This window comes from Sander vitreus, chromosome 3, assembly GCF_031162955.1.
Source record: "Sander vitreus isolate 19-12246 chromosome 3, sanVit1, whole genome shotgun sequence".
NCBI classification, from domain to species: domain Eukaryota; kingdom Metazoa; phylum Chordata; class Actinopteri; order Perciformes; family Percidae; genus Sander; species Sander vitreus.
The window spans coordinates 13,570,778-13,592,682 of record NC_135857.1 but is presented as its reverse complement, the minus strand read 5'-3'; the positions used below and the strand labels follow the sequence as shown (position 1 = coordinate 13,592,682).

At 40.9% G+C, this 21,905-nt stretch overlaps 1 protein-coding gene across 1 annotated transcript in view; it reads left to right on the top strand.

Annotated features, from left to right (window-relative positions):
* map3k10 (mitogen-activated protein kinase kinase kinase 10) overlaps positions 1 to 16,253 on the top strand; it is a 37,649-nt gene extending 21,396 nt beyond the window's left edge. Inside the window, exons 2-11 of the mRNA XM_078246113.1 lie at positions 4,023 to 4,203; positions 5,437 to 5,585; positions 7,276 to 7,451; positions 7,921 to 8,167; positions 9,300 to 9,422; positions 9,518 to 9,656; positions 11,003 to 11,115; positions 11,204 to 11,499; positions 13,092 to 13,626; positions 14,287 to 16,253. Coding sequence (XP_078102239.1) covers positions 4,023 to 4,203; positions 5,437 to 5,585; positions 7,276 to 7,451; positions 7,921 to 8,167; positions 9,300 to 9,422; positions 9,518 to 9,656; positions 11,003 to 11,115; positions 11,204 to 11,499; positions 13,092 to 13,626; positions 14,287 to 14,687 — 2,360 coding nt within the window. The 3' untranslated portion in view covers positions 14,688 to 16,253. The remainder of the gene's footprint in view (positions 1 to 4,022; positions 4,204 to 5,436; positions 5,586 to 7,275; positions 7,452 to 7,920; positions 8,168 to 9,299; positions 9,423 to 9,517; positions 9,657 to 11,002; positions 11,116 to 11,203; positions 11,500 to 13,091; positions 13,627 to 14,286) is intronic.
* The last annotated feature ends 5,652 nt before the right edge of the window (positions 16,254 to 21,905 follow it).

Genomic DNA, 21,905 nt, shown 5'->3' with positions numbered 1-21,905 from the left:
GTTTTGTGTTTAATGTTTTCAGAAAATGGAGCAAGGTTTCAGAAATTGTGTTTTAGCAATTGAGAAAAACTGTAATCAGCAAGACATTATTTAGCGGCTCTCTGTAGGTTACAAACATAACACAGGTCATTGATAAGATAAAGTCTGATTGCTATCAACTTTGCACAGAAAGGTCTCAGTGGAGGACGGATACTCTTTGCATATAAAAATAAATGGGTCAGCTACTGAATGCTTGAATCGTCACTGAAACACACATTATTTGATCGTGGCTTTTAAAGAGCAGTGCAGCAGCAGTTGTTCTTGTTGATTAATAGTCAAACTGACATATTATAGTGTGATGAATCCATTACACATCCAGGCCTGTTATATTTCCCATAATGCATGTTGCTATGAAAGACTTTGTAATAACCAGGGAGCTTGTCAGCTGTATTTCTCGCTTTCATCTCATTGGTATGCTTTGCTCTATTTTGAGATAACATTTCCAGCAGCACTGCATTGTGTAAAAGCCACATTATCCTTAAGGACTTTTTCCGCCCTCCCTCTCTGATAAAATGTGCTGTGATGCCTCCGATGCCCTCGCGGGTGTTACTTGTGTAACGCTGCACTTCAGGTTTCTGTGCTGCCAGTCGAATACAAACATGTCGATCTTTGGTGTTTGACATATGGATGAACCGCTGGCGGAAGTGAAAACCTGTGGCAGGATAAATGAATGAACATTCGCAGGTGGTGTTGAGAAGCTGCATGGAGAGTGCGAAGTAACCCGATGATGTTATAATTAAATCAGGAGGAGCAGGTGGAAGTGCTGCTTCGCTCACACGTTCAGTTTCTGTAAACAGGCCTCGGTTTCTGTCTTTCCTCGTTATCCTCTTCTTTTTTCTGTACTCTCTGTTCCCTCCCCACCCTTCACCTACAGGCCATGATGTCCTTTTCCCCGCATGGATGTGCTCCATATTTACTGTATACATACAAAACGAACCAGGAAAGGTAGACTGTGAGGAGGACACACCCATTTAAGCATGCAAACACAACATTCTTTCTGAGTCTGTCTGGACTCCATCTTTTGTTTTCCAGAGAAAGAGTTAGCCCCGAGGAGACAGCTGTCCCTCACAGAGACGACAGCATCAGAATAGAAAAGATGACTGGAGACATGTTTTGAAATACTTCTTCACTTTAGTTTTCCATTTCAATACTACTTTATACTTCTAGTTCACTATATTTGAAAGGAAAATATATACTTGTCATTCTACTACATTTATCTGACAGCTGGAAATTTGAAGATTTTAAATTTTACATAGCAACAATGTGATCTTATAAAATATTATGCATTTTTGTAGACGTTATAAGTCGGGCAACTAGTAATTTAATTGTAGATGAATCTGATGATTATTTTCTCTGTTAATTAATTCATTGTTGGGTCTATCAGAAAATAGTGAAAAACGCCCCATAATTTCATAGAGAAGTTGACATGTTAAATAAGATTAAATACGATTCAATCTACTTTAATAGAAGACTAAGAAAACCAGCAAATATTACTATTTGAGAAGATGGACTCCGTAAATATTTGGCATTTATGCCCCAAATTGTTGCCGAATGATTTTCTGTTGCTCTACTAGTTATTTTCATTATCAGTTATTTAGCAGAATATTTATTATTATTATTATTATTATTAACTACGGTCCATGAGATGTGGATGAAAATAATAAAACATGCCCATGGTGACATAGTTAAATGTTTGAGTAAAAGTACTAATACCACAATGTAAATAATAATCCATTACAAGCAAAAGTCCAGCATATAAAAGTACAGAAGTATCAGCAAATGTACTGGAAGTATCTAAAGTACTCATCCTACAGAAAAATGTCACTGTGAGTGATACATTAATATATACAGTATGACAGTTGTTTTTCATACTGATGAAACAGTGTGTAAGCAGCATTTACTTCCTGTAGCTGTTCAAGGTGGAGCTAAATTTAACTACTTATACTGTTACACTGGTTGGTACTTTAGTCCAGTGATTCCCAACTGGGTTAGGAAGAAAAGAATTGTTAAACAAATGTGTGTTAATGTTTGATGTTTTTCTAATCTTTGCTGTTACTTGTAAACTATTAATCATGTGACCTCCTTGGGCCTTGAACAATTATTTTAATGAAAGCCATTTGAGAGGTTTAGAGGGGAAATGTCTCTCACACTCACTCACACACACACACACACACACACACACACACACACACACACACACACACACACGACCACGTGAAAGTTTTGTAACTGAAAAAGTTACAAAAAAGTTGTGCTGATCTTGTTTGAATGTTAAATCTTAATCTGAAAGGTTATCAGTAACTCCAGCTGTCAAATAAATGTAGTGGAGGGAAAATTACAATATTTCCTTCTGAAGTATAGTGGGGTAGAAGAATAATAGAAAAATAATCTTGGAAATACTCAAATACAAGTACTTCAAAGCTGTACTTAAGTACAGTACTTGAGTAAATGTTCTACCACTGATTGTTTCCTTTAACCAACAGTCCAAAATACAAAGACATGCAGTTCACTATCATAGCATCAAATCCTCACATCTGAAGAAACAAAAAATTTGGCAATTTTGCTTAAAAAAAATGACTGAAACGAGTAATTGATTATCAAAATGCCAGTCGGCTAATTGAGTAATGGACTGATTGTTTCAGCTGTAATATAAAGTTACATTTAACTACTGCACACACATCAGTAAGAATATATATTATAACACTCTTAAGGGGAGCTTCTGCAAGAGAACTTTAAATGCAGGACTTTTACTTGTAATGGAGTATTTTTACTGTGTGGTATTGCCACTTTTACTAAAAGGAAAAGATGTGAATACTTCTCTCCAACTATGGAAATATGTACAGACTGGTCTGAGATCAATTCTTTATCACTGAAACTGGTCTCCTGGCAAGCTTGTAGACAGAGCACAGAGAGGCACACCTTTATCACGTGAAAGGTTGTGTGTGTGTGTGTGTGTGTGTGTGTGTGTGTGTGTGTGTGTGTGTGTGTGTGTGTGTGTGTGTGTGTGTGTGCAGGAGTGCATGTGTGTGTAAACAAAGACACTGCTGTGTGTGTAGTCTCTCTCCACCACCCTTTGCATACGCCTGTAGATAAGTGAGAGAGAGAAAGCACCCCCCACCTGCCTCCCAGTGCCCGTGAACTGTGAACACTCCAAATATTTCCATAACCAGCACTCACACAGAAATGGAGGAAGCTGTACATGGAAGAAAGAGAAAGAGAGAGAGAGAGAGAGAGAGAGAGAGAGAGAGGAGGTTAAATGGTAACATTAACAAGGATACATTAAAATGACTCACTGTATGGGCAATATACACTCGTCATCACACACTGCTGGACCAGAGGGGCCAGTTGTGCCTTCTAGCAGAAACCTGACTAGGACACTGGTCCGACCACACCTGTACTGTAAACACGACTGGTATTATTGAACATGCACACCTTTTACATTTTTGTTTTTGAATGTGACACAGTTCAGTTACATATTTAGAGTATTAAAATGGACTTCATGTTTTTGGAAACCAAAATGTTGATGCTTTACCTGTCCACCCTATTTACCTCAGTACACCCTCATTATACAGATTTGTTTGACAATTTTATCTGCCGATTTTTTTTCACAAAAATCAATAGTTTGGTTTTATATAATGTCAGAAAACTGAAAAAGTGCATAAAGGCTAAGCTGAGATCTTCAAACTGTTATGTTTGACTAAAAGTCCCAAACCCAAATATTTTTAATTTACTATCATAAAAAAAGTAAAACTAAGAACGAAGAACTTGAAACCAGTACATTTCTTGTACTTTAGTGAAAAAAAACCCCCAGGATTTTCACTGTAATATTTTCTGACTTGTTGAGCTCTCTTTGCTGTTTGACCTCTTGTCAGGGAGCATTTCCATTACTAAAGCAGTTTTTGTTTGCATTTTTCTGACTAAAACATAATATACTGTGTTTACAGGGCTGTCATATTTTAACACAATATTCTGCTCCTCCTCAGTCCTCATCCTGGAGCCGGTGGAGAATGACGACTTGGGCGGGAGAACCCTGAAGATCACAGACTTCGGTCTGGCCAGAGAGTGGCACCAGACCACTAAGATGAGTGCAGCGGGGACTTACGCCTGGATGGCCCCAGAGGTCATCAAGCTCTCACTTTTCTCCAAGAGCAGTGATGTGTGGAGGTACTGCACTCGTGTCTGTGTTTCACCTTTCACCAAATTAAAGCTTAAAGCTGTGGTAGGCACTTTATTTTTGGCGTCGCTGGGCAAAAATTCCATAACAGTCTTTTAGCATAATAAGTGGTCTTCGAGAAAAGCAGACTTCTGCACCTCCTCTTGGCTCTGTTTTTAGGTTTTAGATAATCTAGCCTTTGACGAGAGACTTTGGCCAATCACAGGTCATTTCAGAGATAGAGAGCGTTCCTATTTTTTTTTTCTTTTTGCATTCTAACCACTACAGATTTAAACCATATGATTTAAATGTCACGATTTGAAAGATAGTAACTGTATGTCATTTTATGTATGTATCAGTAGTTGAACGAATAACTGTAAAGCCTTTACAATTAATTCTGCAGAATAAATATATATATATTCTTTTTTTTTTTTTATTATTACTGATGCATTAATATTGTAGAGCCAGTTTTAAGTCAAGTTAATTTTACTTAAATTGCAAAATCTTAAATTTGCCTCAAGGTTTATGAACTGTTGGCTAATTTAATCTGTAACAATGCATCATATTTTATAAAGATACTCATTTGTTTTGTATATAACATCTTTTAAGTAACTAGTACCTACAGTCGTCAGATAAATGTAGTGGAGTTAACAGTACAATACATCTCTTTGAAATGTGGTGAAACAGAAGTATAAAGTAGCATGAAATAGAAATACTCAAGTAAATGAATAGCACCACACATTTGCACTTGAATACAGTACTTGAGTAAATGGACCAAGATTGTTTTAATCACTGATTTAAAGACTTTTGTCGTTAAAGTTCACGTTCCGCCTGTAACTGAATCACTTTCTGTCATAACAACAAAGTGTAGTACTGTGTACTTTTGACATTTTAAACTATTTGTATACTTCACATTCAAAAATCACCCTGGTAGAGCGGGCGCCCATATATAGAGGTTTACTCCTCGATGCACTCTCTCCCCTTTCATGTCTTCAGCTGTCCTATCCAAATAAAGGCCTAAAATGGCCAAAAAATTATCTTAAAAAAAAAGAAAAAAAAGAAATCGTAGTACAAGGTTCAATTACTGTCAAATTCAGGAAGTATTTGGTGACTCAAGTAGGGAACTATGGTCACTGATAAGAGATGGTCACTATCGTCCTATTCGAGGATAGTATTTGCCATCAGATGTGACATTAAAACATAGAAATGAATAAAAACATCCTTGTGTTTGTCTCTCGTCACAGTTTTGGTGTGTTACTGTGGGAGCTGCTGACCGGCGAGGTTCCCTACCGGGAGATAGACGCTTTGGCGGTCGCTTATGGCGTCGCCATGAACAAGCTAACGCTTCCCATCCCTTCAACGTGCCCTGAACCTTTCGCTCAGCTGCTGGGAGGTAAGCAGCCTGGACACTATATCCATAATTCGGAGTCAATACTGCTTTCCTTGTTGAGAAAGTGATTTTCAAGTTGTCTTAAGTCGAGACAAACAGGTTTAACTTTCAGAAGCTTTATTGTGCTCTGTGTTTTGGGATTGAACTGTACACCAGTCATCAAATATGACCTTAAACATGTCACTGATGATGAAAGTGCTGAAACCTTATTTGAATTTTTGAGGTAACATATGTTTTTATTCTACATCTGGGAGCTGAGATGAACACAAAGAGTTAAAATGGATGGAGACCGTCTTGAACAGTTTCATTAAGTTACTCTTTAAACATCCTCGTGTAGTCTTGCGCCTGAGCTCCCCATGGCCAGATTTCTGCTTTTCACCTTGCAAACAATCCAGGCAGCAACTCTGTTAACAGTGGTGGAGTATTAACCAGCTCTTGTTTCACAGTTCAGGTCTTCTGTTTAGACACACATCTGCCTTATATAGCCAAACTGCCTTAACGTGCTTATTCCCAAGATTCTTTTTCTTCTTTTTTTTTAATGCGGATGGGTAAGCTGCGGGCCAGGTTTTAAGAAGAGGTTTCTCTAAACTGTCAGCCAACTTCAGTCACCTCCCTCAACTTCTCTCACACTCCGCTCATCATTTCCCCTCTCACTCCACTTCATCTTATCCATGTTCATCCCCTAATCTCGATTTTGTCATCCCTCGCTGCTCCCTGTTTACTCCTGTCATCATTACACTTTCATCTCCTCCCTCTCCATCTTTTATCCACATACTCTTTATGCTAATTTATTTTACCTATTAAATAAATGTTACCTGCTGTAAACCATATTTTTAGCCCGCTCTTAAATAACATTTTACTTGGTGTGTTGATGCTGTCTTTTTAGATGGTTATGGCTGTAGTTTAGTGTTTAGTGAGAGGCAGTACTGATCACTGTAGGTGAGCACCATGTTTCTGCAACACTGTCGGTTTGGCTCATTATGGTTGCCATATGCTGTCCCATCTTGCTCTCTTCCACTTCTGTTATTGCCTAATTTACTGCCAGAAATGGAGAAGAGGAAAAAGTGACATCCAGACCAAAAAAAACAACCATGGTTGATTTTTCTAAGTATATATATATATACCAAAATTAGCAATGATTAGATCCTATTGATTCTACATGAGAAAAGTACCTGACAAATGCACCATGTTAGAAAGATTTGTTTTTAGTACGATAGAACGATGGGTTTGGGGCAGAGAACTACAGACTGGGTGGGAAATCAGAGCGATGGATTTGATGGTGTTGGTGTTTCTATATGATTTGTTTGACATTAAAAAAAACACCAGGCTTATCCTTTAATCAAGAGTGTCAGCAGAAACTACCTCTGTACTTTAAAACACCTTTTAATGTAGTGTTAGCTGTAAAACTTACTGTATTGTGAATGGAAAGGTGCATGCATAATTATTTTCTGAATAGTATAACAGGAGTCAAAGCCAGGATCAGAAGACTGCCCTATAAATAAAAACATTGCTTCAGCCAAGTCAGTTGTTTCAGATAAAACATCTTTGACACCACCTAGCTTTTGTTCCTATGGAGGTTAAATGCACTTTTTGTAAATCACTTGGGTTAAAAGCATCCGATTAGGGCAATAAAACACATCATACATGACACTAACCTCAGTAATAACTCTTCCTTTTGTCTCTTATCTTGCAGAGTGCTGGAGCCCAAACCCCCGCAGCAGGCCCTCCTTCACCAGCATCCTGAAGAGACTGCAGGCCATTGAGCAGTCGGCCATGTTTCAGATGCCTCTGGAGTCCTTTCACTCCTTACAAGAAGACTGGAGGCTGGAGATCCAGCAGATGTTTGACGAGCTCAGGGCCAAAGAGAAGGTGAGAAATCTGAAAACACAGATCACAAGTCAGGTCTTATCAGACGTGAATTTATTTTTAGCTGAATACGACTGTAATTTTAGAGAAATTTACAACTCAGTAGACCTAAATTTTGAGGACTACCTGTGTTTCATTAGAGTTTATTTAACAGAAGAGAGATTTCAGCAGACACTCACTTTTCATATTCAGGGTGGGAGGAATCTCACCACATCCCTATCTGTCTGAGGTCGTTTTTGCAAATCAGAATCACCTTAGCAACAAGCCGATTGCCAAAAGTGGTGTTAGAGGAGGTGCTGCTGTGCTAATAACCTCTCCTCAACCCCTATTCCTATCCTTCTCGCTCTCCTCTTCTTCCTCCCTTCCTCATCCTCTCCATGCCGATCCTCTCCCTCTTCTGTTCTCTCTCCCCTTACCTCACCTCCTCATTCTCATCCTCTTTTGCATCCTTCTCTCCATCTCCTCTCCTCAGGAGCTGAGGTCCTGGGAGGAGGCGTTGGCCCGAGCAGCCGAGGAGCAGAGGGAGCAGGAGGAGCAGCTGAGGAGGAGAGAGCAGGAGCTGGCCGAGAGGGAGATCGACATTGTGGAGCGAGAGCTGAACATCATCATTCACCAGATGTACCAGGAGAAACCCAGTGTGAAGAAAAGAAAAGGACACTTCAAGAAGAGCAGATTACTGAAGCTGGGCCGAGACAGCAACTGTATCAGTCTGCCCTCTGGTGGGTTGAAGAGGGATCTGCAGGCAGATTGTTCAATTTGCTTTAATCTGATGAATCAGGTGCACTAAACTGTTTTTTTTTACAGGTTGCAAATTTAGGACATAGATGGCTCTAAGAGATTAGATAAGAGTAATACAGTTAATCTACAGTACACCGACACACTGCCAAGAAAATGCCACTTCAATCTCCTTTATTATGAAAAGAGGAAAACCAAACGAAAATCCAATGATTTCCATGTATCATCATTGCTTCACACTTGTTTTTGAGGAAAGTGTGGTCCAAATGTTAGTGATACTTCCATAGTTTAATTTGACAAGTAAATGACTAAAACATCAACTAACTAAATTGGAAAATAAGACATTTCATCAGGTGATTAATGGACTACTTTTTTCAGCATCAGTTTCTTACAGACTAGAGTTCAGCGATTTATTGACAAAGTAAAGATTTATAAGCTTACAGGAAGGCAGGTCCAGGTTCCAGGTATAAGATACAAATTCAAGTTGAGGGGGCTGGAAAGCAAAGGGTGTGCGTAGCATAACAAACATTGACTATCTGGAAGGGAATGAGTGAAAAAAGGTATGGTATGGGGAAGTTGAGACAGGTGAGCAGGTGGAAGGGAGAGTCAGGTGACTGGGACAGATGGGAGAGTCTGAAGCCATCTAGTGGATGGATGGAGAATGGCAATGCAGGGGTCTAGGAAAGTAAGAAGTGGCTGGAGACAGAGACGGAGGGGCAGACTGAGTACAATGAAAACAACTAGGACAGACATTGTGACCGTATCTCTGTTTTATGGAAATGTTTCTCCAATATATCATGCATGGTAAAATCAAAGAAGACTTGCATGGCTTGAATTATATTCTTTTGGGAATTGAACACACTGAGACGCAGTAGCAAGCTGACAGTAAATCAGGGGAGAGAGAGCTGGGGAGTGACGTACAGCAAAAGGTCTGGGCCAGATGCATAGCCTACTGGTGATGATGGTCAGCACTTTTACCCCGGGCCACAAGGGTGCCTCTGTGTGACATGTTTTGACGCGATTTGTATTGAAGCTCATACAAGTCAGCACCTCGCTGACAAATGAAAAACGATTCATGTAAAAAAAAAAAACTTCTCTCTTCTCACTCACCTGTAGGCTTTGAGCATAAGATCACCGTTCAGGCATCTCCCAGTGTGGACAAGAGGAAGACTCAGGGGAGCGAGAGCACCACCCCGCCTGCCAGCCCGGGGGTCATACCCCGACTCAGAGCCATAAGATGTGAGTGCAAACACCTGAAAGTCAGAAAGCATCCTGTGTGAGAGAAAGAGAATGTGAGGTAGAAGTATAATGTGAGTTATCTGACTGTCCCTCAGTGACACCGAGCGATGGCAGTAAGACGTGGGGACGCAGTGCTGTTTGTAAGAAGGAGGACCTGTCGACCAGCAAGAAGAAAGGACGCACCTGGGGACCGAGCTCCACCCTCCAGAAAGAGAGGGTCGGCGGGGAGGAGAAGTACGTGCACAATTCGTTTACATACCAGTGATGAATGTTAAAGCTAGAGTGCCTAGTTTCTGCCGCCCCCATGAGGAATTCTATAAACAAAAACCTTGTAAAACTGTCAGTGTCCACATGATACAAGCCTTACGTGACCGTGCACCGCCCCCACGCCCCCCTATACGCAGTTGCTAGTAGCCAAGGAGGACAAGGAGGATTAAAAAAACATGATGGACTCTTTAGAAGAGGTTATTATCTTCACTCGAGTTTCTGCGCAGGAAAGTTACTGGACGACACAATCTTCTGAACATAGTCATACTGAGAAATACAGAGAGAGTTGTGTGGAGCTGACAGTCTTAATTAGCTTTGTAGCAACTCATTTGCCAATGGCTTGAATGTAACGGACGTTTATTAAAATAAAAAAGTTACTCACTAAAGCTTTAAAGCAGTTTTACCTGATGAAGTCAATTTATGGTGTGCGGAACGCTCAGTGGTGTTTTAAGCCCCCAACGTCTCCTTCCAGGCAGCTCTGCGACCGTTGACTTCAAGGCACCTAACCCTAACCTTAACCATAACCATAACCATAACCATAACCATAACCATTGCCTAATCCTAGTGCCTTCCAGGCAGCGGTGCCTGGAAGGAGACGTTGGGGGCTTAAAACACGTGCATAAACGTGCAGAACAGATTATTTTGGGAAAAGTTTCAGAAGTGATTCATGTTAAATGATGACATGATAAACACCTATAGCTGTATTACTGTAAAAGTGAAGTGAACACATATTTTGAAAATTTTCCGTATACAATTTGTTTGAAAAAATGAAAAAAACATTATTATTATATACACCTATTCTAATTAATGGTAAGCTGTGCAGCCAACCTTTCCTCACACGTTTACACAGATATTGACAGATAAATGTAGCAGAAATTCAGAAACTCTAGATTGTAATCAGTCATTTCTAACAATAGGGCAGCGTTTTCTAGGGTTAGTACCTGATGAAACTGCAGTGACAAAAATTGGATCCCAAGGATCGTGTTGATCGTTTTCTGTTACAGATTTCACAGGCGAGAATAAATTGCCTTTTCTCATATTTTTCTAGACAGATTATTTCTCCTAACACAGAGAAACAAAACTTTTCAATCAATATGGCATTACAGTGTACGGACCGGACAGAAGCAGAGCAATTATCTCTGGAAATTTGATTAAGAAAAAAAATCTATGTTGTGTATGATGGCTGTCCTCATCTGACATCAACCTTTTTGTTTCTATCTGAAAACAATATTGTTGTACTTGGTTACTTTGTTGTTGTTTTAGGGGTTAGTTCTGATTGGTGGTGTCTTGACATCATGGTATCTCTTTTGCAGACTGAAGTCACTTGGTGAGGGATGCAAAGTTTGGTCCTCCAGTGCACCAAATCTAGGAAAGTCCCCCAAACATGCACCCATGACCGCCGGCTTCTCCAGCCTCAACGAAATGGGTGAGTCTTTGCTTTTCATTGTAAGTTAGTCACAAGAATCAATCATCTCAACCCTTTTATATTTCCCTTTTTTTCCTCTCCTAAACAGAGGAGTGCTGTGAGTTTGAGGAGTCACCAGGGTCCCTGCTGCCCTCAGAGACCAGCAGTAACGGGGCTGTGGAGGACTCGGGGTCCCTGTGGGGAGGCCTGGGGCCAAACACATTGCCTACTGTTAATACGAGCTCCTGTCAGGGGCCCGGCGGCATGGGGACGGGGGTGAACTACCAGGACTCGCTCCGTCGCAGCAGCCAGAGGAAGAAGAGTGACATGTTGCTGTTGGGTTGTGCCTCTCTGCTCGCGTCTGTTGCCCTCGGACAAGACCTGCTGCAGCTGGGAAAACTGCAGGTGAGCAAACAGCACAAAGAACAGAGAGAGAGAAATGTCATCAAACATCCTTCATTTATAAAACCTCAACAGTAGTTAACACATAATGCTTTTGACAGGTCACAGTACACACAGTGTACCTTATAGGAAAATTCCTATATTTTTCAACTTGAGACCTCTTATACAATAAATACATGAAAATACCATAAAACCGCTAACAAGCTATTTTGTATCATTGCCTAACAAAGATACATACACTTATAAAAAATGTATCCAATTAAAAGGAGAAAAACACAATTGTTATGCAGAAGCAGAAGTCTTAAACATAACCATTAAGTATTTATTTTGCAGCAGTCAAATCAGCAAATGAGATACTTGATAATGTCCAGAAAGAATCATCCTTCATTCCGGTCAACAAGGTATAATCTATGTTAAATAAATGCAATAAAGTGGAAGATGTTTGTGTCCAAAACCACTCAACGCCAGGACACTCCCAGTACAAATGTAGGAAAGTGTGATCTTTCGAATAAAAATGAGAAGAATAAAAGTGGAGAGGAAGTAAGTTTCATTGAAAGTGCTTTCTGAAAGTTACATAGGTTTAATGTTTAAAATAATGTATGTAAAGGTTTACCGGAACTCCCCTTTAAACTTTACTTACCTCAAATTTAACAACAAGCATTTTAGAGTAAAATAATAATCTGATCTGCCCACAAATCCTACTACCGCTTATAACAAGAATACATATCTAGAATGAGTAAGCACAAAACAATCCACTACTTCATATGTAACCATGTTCTACTAAATGCAAATATATAGTTTTGGTATTTTGTTGCAATATTTAAGTACTAGTAGCTGATATTTCAAGTCATATATGTTGCATGGTTTCAGTTTTCTTGGGAGCAGTCATTTTTAACTCTATCTGCTTATTGCTTGAGATCTCTGCAGTTTGTGAGGTTTTATGGATTTTTTTTTGTTTTATTTTATATATGCCTGTCTGCAAACAAAATATCCCTTTCACACATTAATTATTCTTTTTATTAGGCACCTGCCCTGTTAAACAAACAGCTTCCACTTGCAGGCAGAGACACTTACTGTATATACAGTCAACGATTTCTCAGATAAATGTTTCAAACAGGATAACACACCATGTCGTAAAGCATGCGTCATCTCATGATTGTACAGTCTCCTCATCCTAAACTAATAGATCACCTTGGGATGAGAAAAACAGGATGAACAACTGCCAAATGATGTGTGCGACACTGTTGAGTCAGCATGAACTGAGGTCTGCATGGACGGTTTTCAGCACCTCGTTGATTTTGTGTTTAGAGGGTTACAGTTATTACTGTCTGTTGTCGAAGCAAACAAAGGCCGATACAGAGTATACAGTGAGAAGAGCAATGAAAATAATGATTTGGATGTAATCTTTTTCTGTAGTTGCCTTAATACGGCGGGGAAGTGATTTTCCAAGAAATCAAGTAACATATTTTGAAAAGAAGCTTAACACAGCAGGTCAAATTAGCCCAGCTGTTCAGTTTTTTCAGCTGATTTTATTTGAGTAAGACTTCTGCTTATTGGTATGACAGCTTTTTAATGTGACCTGATGTTGTTGTCAGGTGCTCCAGGATGAGCAGGACCTCAGAGAGGAGCAGCGTAAGAAGAAGGAGGGTCTCTTCCAGCGGACGGGACGTTTCCGTCGCAGCACCTCTCCACCCAGCAGAAACCTCTCCCTCTCCCTCTCCAGACATCAGGACTCTACGCTCCCCTGCATGGACCCATCTCCTTCTGTTACACTCCTCTCTTTGTCCTCTCTGTCTGACTGCAACTCCACCAAGTCCCTTCTTCCCTCCGACCCAGACGAGTACCCCCTGACCCCGATGACGGGGATCAAAACACCGGTGGCGCCACCAGCTCCTGCCCTAAACCCTCTCTTGGACCTGCGGGCGGAGAGCTTTAAGAAGGAGCCCAACCAGTCGCTCACGCCCACCCATGTGTCCGCAGCCATGGCCCTGAACAGAGGACACAGACGGACCCCTTCAGAGGGGGCGATACGACCCAGAGCTCAAACTCTGGGACACTACAGGACGCCGTCAGATGGAAGCATGCCCATGCCTCCTCCACCGGGGGCACCACACACCGCTGCTAACAAAGGTAAGGGACTGACGGTGTAGAATATGCTTTATACAATGTTAAAGGAACATATGATCAAAGTTTAATAGCAGTTCATCCAATATCTGTTGAGATATATCACAGTTGTATATTTTATTTAACCAGGAAGTCTCTTTTAGAAACATTATCTCTATTACAGGAGCAAGCTAGACAAAATGGCAGCGTTAAATAGTTAATATGAAGGACACACACTCTCTTGTATGGTATTGCTGCTGAGAGCAGGGACTGCTTTAAAATCTCCCTATTGGTGCATTCATGGATTGTGGGAAACCCTGCCGTCCTGGATTGTCAATATTAAAAACTTTTGCACAAACATTTTATTATAACAATGATACTCATTTTAGTTTGACACAGTGGGCTACTGTAACACCAGCAAAAACACTGATATATCCTCTGATGCTTCATTATCTGATATAAAGCTGCGACTGACGATTATGTTTTATTATCCATAAGTCTGCAAAATGTCCGTAAAATGTCAAAAAAAGAGTCCAAAGTGACATCTTCATCAACCAACAGTCAGAAACTAAAACTTATTAAGGATACTTTCATATATGTCCAAGAAAAGCAAGAAGCTAGAGTCAGAGAATATTTGGTATTTTTTCACAGCAATGAGACTTTTTTTTTTAATCTTTCATTATTCAGGTCGACAGGACGCCCTGGACATTCCCTGCCTCCCTGACCCCTCTGCCATCTTCCCAGTCCCCCAGCGGCGTAAAGCCCCTGCTCCACCGATTCCTGACCCGGTTCCCCTCTGCCTCATCAGCCCCCTGGAGAGACCCAAGACGCTGGAGTTTGCCCCCCGGCCGCGGCCCACCCCGGCCAGGATGAGAGCTGACCCCTGGAAGCTGGGCTCTCTCTCCCGGACCCTCAGCTCGTCGCCAGGCAGCAGCTGCGACAGCCCCTTAGGCTCGGGGGACAGCAGCACCAGCAACGCACGACCCAACCTGATGGACATGGACGTGGAGGGCCAGAGTTTGGACAACACTGTCCCTCTGTGTGGAAAACAGCAGCCTGCCACTCTGTATGGACAGCAGTACTCATAGTGAAAAACAGCCAAGTCTACTTTTCTGCATTGGAACCTGTTCCAGGACATTAGGGCTTGGGCTGAATGCCTATTGATGTCTGAGCCGAGCAAATTGCACTCACTGAAGTTGGCAAGAAACACCACACTTGTTGTCACGGTTGTTGTCACCCTTAAAGCAAGCCTTTCCCTGATTGTGCTCTAATCTGCACGACACTGAGGGTCCTAGAGGCCTTTTAAAAGCCTTGTAGTGTGCTCACCCACCTACCCAGTACTTCTTTCCCTGCTTGGAAGCCATCTCTACCTGCTTCTTAGTGGCCCCTAGACACACTCACAACCTACAAAAGCCATTCAAGTACTTAAAAAGCCACTTTTGTTGACTTTGCTAACTGTTCATTCCGATTCATCTGCCTGTGCTTTTGCTCGTCTGTGTAGCTGCCCACTTTCTGCCTGTATCTCTCACTCCAAAGAAAAAAAAAAGTGCATTCACATTTCACCTAAACATTCTTAATTTTAGGAGTGTTTCATTGACAAACACAGGAGCTGGACTGTTTAAAATTTGTAATAGAGTGTCTTTGTTCTTATTTTGCACGCTGTTTGTTCTGCCAGTGCACAAACATCTCCCATAAACTCTGCCTTCATCCTGACATGTGTCATCTCTCTGCATGGGGGCCATCGTCCTCTAACCTCCAGCACCATCCCAACCCCAACCTGTTAGCAAACATTTTTTCTATTGGTTTGGCAGACCAGGTGTGTTTCGCTTTGTGTGAATGTGTATATATTACTGTACATGTGTGGAAGAACAAAAAGGGTACTTTTTTTTTTTGTGTGCTGGTGCTTTTTCAGTGCGTGTTGTTTTACGTGTGAATGGTTTGCCGTATGACACTCGCGGGGGGCACTTCTTCACAATAAGACGTTTGTCTTTTGCACGTTTTACATTCCTCACTAGCAGTCAGTAGCACTCTGTATGGATCCCGTTCATGCCACTGAAATGGACACAAAAGAAGGAAACACTGAGGGAAAATGCTACTTGATTTCAACGTCAACCTCATGTTGGACCGTTTCACATTCACAAAGCTTCACATTCTCCTCTGACCGGTTGTCTTCAACATCAGTGGTACTTTAGGGGTCATGTTGTGCAACTGGTCAGCTTATCTGGACCAGTGGACTCTACTCGAGGCTGACAAATCAACTTTTATCTGCGGAGTTGTTTTCGCACAGTTCGTCTTGGCTGCAGGTACTTGACAGTGCAATTTTCTCTAGTTGAGTGTGTGTGTGAGCGTGAATATGTGTGTTATTATTTGTATGGGATGATGACAATCCCGTTGGTAGAAGAGTGAGTCAAAACTCATTCTCCTTGTGTGGTTAAGAACACTGAGTATTTATTAAATTTATTGTTATTATAGGAAAGGATTAATTGTTATTACGATGCTCTTCCTGGAATATGTGTATATATTTGTTAATATAACAGGAAACAACCTAGGAAACTGCGTACTGAAACGTCCATGTTGTCTCCAGTCTCAACATTTCTGGGTTCAATGAGGAATAAGTGTGAAATGTGATGAATGAGAGGCGAATAAAAAAACAAAGAAAAATGCTTCAGTATCATTTCATATCCGAGCAGTGATGGAAGAAATACTCACATCATGCATTCATGTTTTAGTATTTTACTGTTGTAGCAGGTCAAGGTGGAGCTAGTTTTAATTACTGTATATACAGTTTGGTAGTTTAGCCCAGTGGTTTGCAACCTAAGGGTCAGGCCTGTCCAAGGTTCACAATCAGAACCTGGAGGATGGTGAGATGATTAATGGGAGGGGGGAAAAAAGAAAAACATTTTGCTACACAAATCGTTTTTCTCATGTTTAATGTCATTTTTCCTTCTTCGAGCCTCAAACATTTATTTAAATTAAAGTTTAGACGGGAAATCACTCTGCTAACATCTCACAGACATCTGAAACGTGACACTGCTTTGTTATAAGAGATCACAAGTCAAAAAGGTTTGGAACAAATATTCAGATCTTTAACAATTTTTACAATCTCATGAGCTTACAGTATGTTTTTTATGTAAAGTCATAATCAGAAAAGTATTCGGTACTTAACAACTGTCATGTAAATGTACAGTAGTAGTGAGTGAAAAAGGACAATATTACCCTCTGAAATGTAGTGAAGTAAAAGTATAAAGTAGCATAATGAAAATACTCAAGTAAAGTACAAGTACTCTTGAGTACTGATGGTTGCAGTTAAACATGGTTTGCTGGTTACCTGCGTGTAGGCCTACCAGCAGAGACAAAGGAGACTGCAGTAACAGACAGAATCCTCTAGGTGTCACCACTGTGGCCTATGATGTCATATCATTTCCCAGTCGGCTGTTTTTCTCCATGTAATGAATTCCAATAGTCACTCTCTGACTCTGCAGTTACCATGAAAGGCAGATGAAGGTGCTCTCATGCATCCATCGCAGTAAACAAAGATTTTATGATTCAATTCTGAGGTGTGAGAGTGGAAAGAAATCTTCTAAATGCCAAAACAAAAGGTGATATTTCACACTGACGTGACAACAATGTTAAAGACAAATCCAGTGTACATGCTGGGTATACAGATGATGCAAACACACTCACAGGTACACAAGTCCTCACACACTCCACCGTTGTGTCTGTCAGTGTGACCGCCAATCAAAAACACTTCCAGACGCCAGCCAGTTACCTAGCAACACCTCTTCACTTCCATGGTGATGCTATTAAAAGCAACAACAAAGGAAAAAAGGCAGAAAAAAGGGATGATGGTCTAAAAATGAAGTGAGGAAGATAGAGCGAGAGAGAGCGAGAGAGAGAGAGAGAGAGAGAGAGAGAAAGAGAAAGAGAGAGAAAGAGAAAGAAAGCGAGAGAGAGAGAAAGAGAAAGAGAAAGAGAGAGCAAGAGAGAGAGAGAAAGAGAAAGAAAGAGCGAGAGAGAGAGAGAGAGAGAGAGAGAGAGAGAGAGAGAGAGAGTGAGAGTGTTAAAGAGCCACTAGAAAAGGATTCAGTAGGCTGAGCATCGCCGGGCCGGTTCACAGCTCAAACACACAGACACACACACACACACACACACACACACACACACACACACACACACACACACACACACACACTGGTAGAAAGACATTCTGTATCTGCCATAACAGCAGAGACTCTCACATGTTTATCACCTTCTCTCTCTTCCCCTTCATGGTTTCCTCAATAGTTTTGCATCATGTTTCCTGCTTTCTTTCCCTGTTTTTCCTTTGTTACAGGGAGCGATCACGTTATAAGATATATATTCTATATATATTCTGAATATGAAAAGATTCAGGTGGTGATAAGGTTGGTGTCACTTCAAAGAGGAGGATGAGGAGAGATGCAAGAAGAGAGACAGTAAGAGGTTGTTCTAGTTGTGTTCTATTTTGAAGTGAACAACTAACCAGATTGCCTGCCAGTTTTGTTTGTTTTGAGTCCAGAATAAGTGCATCACCAGTCATCCAGGCATACGGGGCCAAAGGAAGTATAGTCATAGATCGTGGATCAGATGACATTCATCCTTTGTGTTGCCCATTCTCCTCTATTAACTTAGATTTCACAGCAATTGTGATAGAATAGCATCAGTAGGTACTCATCATCCTCTTAAGGACAGTACTGACAGTTAGCCCGGGATAAACAGAGCCAGATGAGGTCCACATGAGAGAGAGAGAACTCAGACTCTCTTTGTCTTTAACTAAATATTTAAACCAAATAAAGTATTTTAAGGATAGAATAACTTGAAACCACACTGGAGAAAATGTTGACTAAGATGTGGAATAATGAAGGTCCAGGTTATTTTTTGATGCATTCATGATCAATCAGATCCCAGAGTGAACCTTTACCTCTCTTAGAAACTGAAAATGAAAATATAGGATGTTTAAAGGGGAACTCAATTTTACATGTTTAAATAATATAATAAATAATACCTAAACCGGTGTTGTGATATTTGAAAGAGGTCAGTTTTTACCAGGCAAAAGGAAAAGTGTAACAAAGAACATGTTATTGGTTGCATTATGGGATATCTGTTCGATTTTGACTATCTAGTATTTGCGCTAATGATATCACATAATCAAAGCCAACAAAAAGAGCACTGAGAGACTTAAATCTGCTGATGAAGATCGTGTGATATGATCGAAAGCTCCAGAATAGCTACTATTTGCTATTTCCAAGGTCAAGAATGAACATCATCAGATCTATTTTGTTTGACTTTAGACAGCTCTTCATTGGTAAAACTGGAGGAATGTCCCTTTAAAATAGTACACCACAGATTACGCATTGTACTCCTATAATACTATTAAAAATGCGTTAAAATGTATGCAGCAAAACCTTCACTTTTATTCCACCCACTTTTCCTCTTCTCAAAACCTGGTGCCTACATTGCCCACAATGCAACTCCACTCATTATGCTAATGTAGCCTTGAGGTGCTATCCTCAAGCAGAGATGAGGAGTGGGCTTTACAATTTAACTTGTAGTTTTCAGCTGTGAATGACACTGACTCAAGTGACATCACTTGAGGCAGTTTATCAGAACTTATCCAACTTTTTCCAGATATAGGGTTAGGGGTACTACTCCCCGACACCTGTAAACTAGTCTCGCATTGCCAGACCTTCCTCCACAGCGCTGCGGAGGAGGGTCTGGCTAGTCCACACAGCATTCTGGAATGGGAGAAAGACGTGCTCTGGTTTATTAGCATTTCTTTGAACCAATCACAATCATCATGGGCAATCGCCGGACCAAGCAACGGTGCCGCTGCAAAATAGCCTTGAGAAGGAACTTGTTTCGGTGGAACATGTGTACGTTCAAAAGTTGTTATAGTCATGCAACAGAAAACTCAGATTGGACAGATAGTCTAGTTAGCTGTCTGGATTTACCCTGCAGAGATCTGAGGAGCAGTTAACCGTAGTCCTCAGAAATCCACCGGAGTTTAGAACACCAACACAAAGAAAACGGAAGGTGACAGACATCCGGCCGAAATGAGGGACATCTGGCGGAATTTCCGACGGCACCTGAACAATACCGGAAGTAAAAAGGTCGTTGATATAGACTACCTGTAAACAGACTTTGTTAAAAAAAAAAAACAACAACAGCATTCCTCTTTGTTTGAAACTTTATTCATAACCAATCAATAGTGCATTCCCGGGCTAGCAGTTCAGTAAAACCAGTGATGGAGGCCTGTGATGTTTGGATGTCGCATGGAAAAACGCCTCTTTGGAGCGAGGCGGGACAAAGACACAGTTATAGCCTTGACTTCCCCAGCTTCATGTCCCTTTCTTTCCTCTCCAGCAGCTCTGTTCCTCAGAGTTCACTCTTACTATTCGTCTTACTGTGCAGAGACAGAAGAGTTGCATCAAAAGGGCATTCAGACGGGGGTGTCAAAGGGCTTTGCACATACTCTGAGCCAGTTCTGGATCCCTTGATGAAAAGGGACATCAACAGAAATACCAACAAATACAGACACCTTCACAAAGCAGCTCTGTGTTCAGCTCAGCTTCAGTAAATATCTCTTTTGTATCTCTTGCTTTTCTTTTTTGTTGATAAAGTAATTCAGTAAAGTAAAGCTCTTCACAACCATAAACTTTCCATTTTTGTTATTTTTTTTCGTACATTTGTATCATATATTCACAAAAAACTACTCTGACATTTGACAAACATTGACCTCAAATGACATCAAAGCAAAAGAGCAAAAATAACACAGCCAGTTTGACTTTTTCCGTCTCTTTTTTATTGTGCTTTTTGTTGTTTGTTTTCAAAGCTACACTAATGCAGAGATCAGGTGTTTCTATCTCTATTTGCACAGATTAGGCTCACAATAACAGCCCCGGAGTCAGCTCTGCCATTAATCAAGAAGTGATCAGCTAGAGATAAGCCTGTTTTCCGTGCAGCTAGTTGTCCCTAGACGGTTGTAGTACATGTTGAGCTAGAATGACTTAGCACAGCTAGACAAAAACAAGATGGCGGACTGGTGCCACGGAGAGAGGACCACGGGAGGAGACCTATCCCCGAGGGGCCAGAGGGTGAGTAGACTCAGCTCAGGCAGCCAGGGAGACCGAGCCTGTATAGGTGCCATTTCTCGCTGTTGTTTTAGTTCCTCTGAGATACCAGAGCGTCAACCCTAGAGCTTGGAGATCCATTTTTTTTGGACTCAGTGTTGTTGAGAATGTGATGTTTTTTTATTTACTGTATTTATGATAAGTAGTGCTATTCACCGGTGATGTGTTCTCTGAGAAATGAGTGACAATCCAATTTATTTCAGTAAGATAACTTAAAGGAGTTCAACATTTTGGGAAATATGTTTATTCACTTTCCGTCCGTTTTTTACATAAACAAAATCTAACGTGTTGATTAGTGAGCTTTAGAGGTGCTGGTAGGTGGATTTTGTTACCTTTGGACAGAGCCAGGCTAGCTGTTTTCCCCTGTTTCCAGTCTTTGTGCTAAGCTAAGCTAACCTGCTGCTGGCTGTAGCTTCATATTAGCATATTTCCCAAAATGTCAGACTTTTCCTTTAAGAAAACGTTATTCCTGCAACACAGCCATCAATAGTTATTTAATTATATTGAGATGTATCTCCTATCATGTACACTATATGGCTAATAAGACTAAGTGGACACCCCTGGCTCCACACTTTAATGTTCTTTTGGTTTGGGCCTAATCTTAATGCAACTTTAAAGTAACACCTGTTAGCACCAAGTCTTAAATCACTTTATATAGGGCACTATTTTTACTGTCTGCCATTTAATTTGAGTGTTCGAAATCAGAGTGTGAAATTACTGCACTTTATTGTGACTCAGAACAGCGGAGATTGTTATAGCAGCAGCTGAAGTTTGTGTATGAGATGTTCAGTAATCGTATATGGGTTTAACACTCAGGTGACCACATACTTTCAGCCATTTAATGTATGATGATGAATCTCCCAGCTCTGAACTTTTTGTAATGCTGTGTCTCTGCTGCAGGAGTGACTTGGAGCTGCAGCCGCTTTACTGCAGCTGACTATGGCCTACTTGTCCCTCCACTGGAGCCTCTCTGTATCATGCCGGTCCCCTCAACGCATGGTGCCTTCTCTCCAGAGTCCCAATGACACACTTAGATCCCTATTTACCTCCAGCAGGTCACTGAAAAAATAGGGAGGGGAAATCTTTTACAGCATCTTTCTTTGATTTGATTTCCTTTTTGACTATCTTAAGCGGCGGAATTATCCCTTATCTCTCACC